The sequence below is a fragment of the Alosa sapidissima genome, chromosome 3 (assembly GCF_018492685.1).
Source record: "Alosa sapidissima isolate fAloSap1 chromosome 3, fAloSap1.pri, whole genome shotgun sequence".
Classification (NCBI taxonomy): domain Eukaryota; kingdom Metazoa; phylum Chordata; class Actinopteri; order Clupeiformes; family Clupeidae; genus Alosa; species Alosa sapidissima.
The window spans coordinates 11,166,188-11,171,325 of NC_055959.1; the positions used below are offsets into that span (position 1 = coordinate 11,166,188).

A 5,138-nucleotide genomic window follows, 5' to 3' on the forward strand; every position below is an offset into this window, starting at 1 on the left:
AAAGACCTCAGGCTACACATTCCCTGGCAAAGCTATCCGTCTGTGTGAGTGTCCTCTGCTGGTAAAATGCTGTAATTTACCACCATATTTACCGCACACTGATTTAGTCACTTTAGCAAAAAATGTAAGCATGCTGACTCACAGGCACAGACACAAGTGCTACACAGTTGCTGTGTTTACTCTCCTCCAGCAGGAAAGCACTGTTCTGCTTGTGGTTTTATAAACTTCTGCTCCGTGCTATCTCTAAGAATAGGTCAAGGATTCAGTTATCTTACTAATGCAAGGACTGACTTGGGAATTTTTGCATTGATCTCTGCTGACTTAGAAATGGCATAAAATGACTTAAATCATATTTTAATAGAAAAAAATATAAACAGGATATAAAATATTTTCAAGTTTACACATAAATTATGAAACTGAACTAGAACTACACCATACTTCTTGGTTATATCAAAGTCATTGCCTTTGGTTGAACTCCTTATGGTCAGGTTACATCATCCATTATCAAGATGGAAAAATGTGATTCATGATAGAGGACGCCAGACTATGAGTTTCTGCCAACACTGGGGTCTAATGTCGAAATATCTGTGATATCAACGTGGGACATGTAACAGTCACACTGAGATTGTGGAGATACCAATATATTAAACAAGGAGAAGACAAATAAAACTGCTCTTGGTTTATGTATTACAACATATATTGTACAAATAATGATCAAAACACTAATGGATACAGATTACCATTAATCAAGTAATGTCTAAATGTAAATATGCTGTACTGACAAATGTAATACAATAGGTTAAATATACTTTATTATTTTACCAGTGCAACATAGTCAAGAATAAAAATCTAAAATACTAACCCTAAAAATCTACCAAAACTGAGTAACCTTAATGTTTTGTGTGTAACTACAGTGCACAAATAAAATAACACAATGAAAAAAACATTTCTCTCTTCCACTCTTTCTGAAAATACTTGGTGCAAATAATAATAATCATCAATAACAATCAGTGAAATATAAATTACCTAGAAAATATTTTCTATGGTGAACACTGAATATGTTACTATACAGTACAAAAACTTCCATATTACGGTAAATAGGTCTGCATGATTTAGCACAAGACTGTTAACCCCTTTATCTGAATTTAAATCATGTAATGTAATGTTAGACTATCCTGTGTAGTAGAGTATGTCTGTTGTGATGTTTCTCGCAACTACTTCCTCCATCTTTTGAATCCCATGATCATGCTGCATCCATAGCACAAAGTTGCCACGAAGGCAAATATCTGTGAGAAAAGAACACCTGAGTAAGGCTACAGTTTTGTTTTCATTTTACTGCAAGTTACGATGACGGGTATAGAGTAAAACAGAGACATTCCTTAAAAAGTTGAACCATACAACTCTCGAGGCAGTTTTTTTTATTTTTAAAAAACACTCAAAATGCAAACAAAAGGAGAGGAAACCAATGGCACAAAAGCAAAAAATGGCAGAAGAACTACAACAGAAATTGCACAGCTATCAGTCCCTGTAATTATTATAGTGATGATTAATGACTGACAGCCTAACACTGTATTGTTGCAGAACATTTTCAGTATTACAGAATTAACATAAGTACTGGATTGTAGTTACTCTAAAAATGCAACAATTTAACCATTGCACATTGAAAACCTGTTCACATGATTTTATTAATTTTATTTATAATACTTTATTCAATTTTATACATTTAGCAGATGCTTTTTTAATCTAAAGCTGATGATAATGTCTGTCTGCCATCTCTTGTAACCTTTATCTAACATTTAGTATCCATAATGGGAACAGAAACATTGGATGGTGACTAAATAAGCAATAGCCCTTTGCTAGCCCAGCATTTGTTGTTGTAACCTAGCACTGATGACAGCGAAGACCCAAACAGGTCTGGTCAGTAGCGCAGGAGGGACCTGAGGGAACAACACCTCCTCTGTCTGAGCTCGCCAACTCAGACGTTCTCACAGGAGTCCAGTTCTGACACTCAAACACTCAGGCCCCTGAAGGCTGAATAGCTCTTATTATCGTTTCTGACAGCTAATGCATCATCACTGCCAATATAATCAGGTCCTAGTCACAGTGGCCACAAACAAAACCCACGCCAAACATCACCGCCATTGTTGTGGCGAGGAAAGGCGTCTGGTTTTTCCACCTTGGAGTGCTGCACTCCACTTATCACTCCACACAATCAGAATTTAACAGTCCACAGTTCACAATGTGCTTTCAAATCACCATCTCATGTTCTTATTAGCAAAGTGCATGCATATGATTCTGACCGCTTCTCTGACCGCTCTCCGCCTTTGCTGTTTTTTTTAATAAACTCTTCTTCTCAACTTTCCTGGCTTTTTCCCGATATTTCTTCACCACACTTCAAATATTCTATTTTTACTTAAGTAAGAATGAACCCACATGTGCATGCAGTGGCTTAGCCTACTGTTTATAGTTTGGCCATGGCGGCTCTGAGGGTATGGATAAGGTGCATGCACATCTTGGTGGTGTACTTGGTGCAAGTCATAAAAAAGATATTTAAAAAGCAGTATACTTACAGTAGCTGCCACATTAATATTGTACTGCTGACTACTGAGGAAGGTGATGATGTTCCCCTTCGGTGTGTCTGTGCAGTTGCTGTTTAGACTTGCTGCTGATGTAGTTGCAGCTTCCAGCACAAAAGCCCCAAAGTAGAAAACTAGTGCAATGAAATGGTAGAACATGTCCTGCAATAAACACACAATGGACCTTTTCATAAGATTTTTCAGCAAGAGGCTCCTTGAGGCTGAGCACATTGATGATGGAGAATTTTCAACATATGCAGGTAAGACCGTCATGTAATGCTTCTAAGACTTTAAAAAATGTACGAAAATTAAAACATCACTGTATCCTCAGAAACCTATGAAACTTGTTGAATTTCATAGTGTGTATATTTTTCGTCTGGTGTTTTGGAGCAACTGGTGCTGATGCAACTATCTTGCTGCCAAACCCACTTAAAGTAAGTCTTCTGGAGTATGCTTAGTTGGGTGAGAAAATTGTATGTTCATTTATCATGATCATAAAACAGACATTACTCAGCCACTATGGTGCCAGGGGCTGAAGAGAAAATACTTACAAACTGGCACATCTTTTAGACAGTGTGTCTGTTTCAAATTCTTTTTTGCCATGTGAGAGATTTCTTTGGGAAGCCTAAGGCTTGGTGATGTTTTTGTCTCCAATTTGCCCCCAAGTTGTCCATTTTAGACTACTGAAATCACTGACTACTGGCAATAAGTTCTGCTCTTTAAAATTACGGGAGTAATCCTAATGAATTCTAGTGATTAAAAGCTAAGCAACTTCATCTTGCTGCAGTCATTTTTCTGATGTAGAGAGCCACATACAATTTTATGATATTTGGTGCTTACTGTGCTTAGTAACTAAGGTGTAACATATGTGCTTAGTAACTAAGGTGTAACATATGTGTGACAAGTTCAGTGTATCAACAACACTCAATAACAGTTTATGTGATGTGTTAATCAATTAAATTCCCAACAATTTCACAACAGCTAGTTCTGGAGTAGGCCATTCAACTAGCCCGCTTGCTTACGACAAGACTCAGGCTGGGCAGTCGGCACCCGCTTCCTTATTTGGGTTTTGGGTGCCAGGTTGTAGCCTATGACAAAACGGTTGAAATTGAAACTAAGTGATCGTGTATGTGTAGGGTGTATTTCATACACAATCTGGCCATGCAAATTACGGGAGTTTTCCGGGAGACATAACAAACGGGAGGGTGCTGGGAGATGACCTTGAAACACTGGAGAAACCCGGGAAAACGGGAGTGTTGACAGGTATGCAGTGAACCCTTACATCCACAGTGGCAGTGCAACCTAGGCCTACGTTATTCCATGATCCTTTGGGTGATCGACGACGACATATTGTACTGTAGGCTAAGACCAACACCTCATCAGTGCTCAATTGTAGTTATGCCAACAAAATGTTTTAACGCACCAGGAAATTCCAGTCCGTGTCGATTCGGTCAGCCAAACCCAGTAAGAAAAAAAGCAGGTAGGCGGTGGAGCAGCAGAACATGGTTACAGATACCAACATCACCCAGCCTTGCAGTAGAGGCACAGGTACATTCGATGACGCCACCAAGATCCATACCAGCCCTCCAAACACCTGAAAAAGAAAGTGTATGTTAGGCTACTTATTCTGCGCTATGTGCGATATGGAAAGATTCTGTTTGGCATGACTGGATTGGTTCATCACGTTTAGCCTACCTCTTTATTTGTTCGGTACAAAACTAGCTACATTTACAGAACATCATTTTCTTTACTTTGACAAAATTGGTGTTTTCTAAACGTACTGTAGTTACCTGATAGTAGTTTTCTAAAAGGACAATAGCCTAACGGAATGTGTTACAATTGCTCCTCAGCCGAATGATTACCAGATTGTCGCCATGTGCCTTCACCTTTAAGGGCGTTTGACCCACACCTGTTTTCTCGTCATACGGTAGACAACTTGTTCACAATTTTTATACCTCGGAGTAGGGCTACGCTAAAGCTACGACATCTACATACAGCCTATAATGACCTACACCCGGGCTTTTCCCCGTCATAATTAGAATATGTGACAAACGTTATAGTTTAGACAGCGCTGTTGAAAATATACCGTAGGCTACACACAGCACTTACAATTTCTAAGCATATCAATGCTCCGGAGTATGTCCTTAGTACATCAGGTCCCAAAGGTAACGAAATGGTCGGCGCTGGGAAAGAGGTAGCTGCGGGATTTGTTGGATCCGCCATCCCTCCAGTCCGTTCAGATAACCTCAACAAAGGACTGAAGGATAAAATCTGTCGGAGTCATATGTCACAAACAGGTTGGACAGGTGTATAGCCACTCCTATCCACTCCTAGTCTTCGAGCTTACTCTGACTTCATGGACACCTTCTACGTCGATGCGTAAATGACACACCTACCTGTATTTGAAAACCAAAATAGACCTACTGTAGGCCTATGTCATAGTATATTAGTAATATATGAAATCACCCTTTTGTAAAAAACAAACAAACAAACAAAAAAACATTTGTTTCCTACTATGTGATTAATGTTTAGCTACGACCTTTATGGGAGGGCATTCAGTTA

General features: G+C 39.0%; 1 protein-coding gene across 1 annotated transcript; it reads right to left on the reverse strand.

Annotated features, from left to right (window-relative positions):
* Positions 1 to 664: 664 nt before the first annotated feature.
* On the reverse strand, positions 665 to 4,873 carry mal2 (mal, T cell differentiation protein 2). Its single transcript, XM_042086700.1, has 4 exons — positions 4,686 to 4,873; positions 4,000 to 4,170; positions 2,571 to 2,738; positions 665 to 1,286 (listed from the first exon to the last, which is right to left on the reverse strand). The coding sequence occupies exons 1-4, from the start codon at positions 4,797 to 4,799 to the stop codon at positions 1,215 to 1,217; spliced, it is 525 nt and encodes a 174-aa protein (XP_041942634.1). The 5' UTR covers positions 4,800 to 4,873; the 3' UTR covers positions 665 to 1,214.
* Between the last annotated feature and the right edge of the window lie 265 nt (positions 4,874 to 5,138).

Bases quoted from the DNA above. Each gene is read 5' to 3' on its own strand.
- mal2 (XM_042086700.1), bottom strand. From the start codon at position 4,799: ATGGCGGATCCAACAAATCCCGCAGCTACCTCTTTCCCAGCGCCGACC. The intron at 2,739-3,999 runs GTGCGTTAAAAC...TGTTTATTGCAG, and splicing joins ACACGGACTGGAATTTCCTG to GACATGTTCTACCATTTCAT. The intron at 1,287-2,570 runs GTAAGTATACTG...CTTTTCTCACAG, and splicing joins ATATTAATGTGGCAGCTACT to ATATTTGCCTTCGTGGCAAC.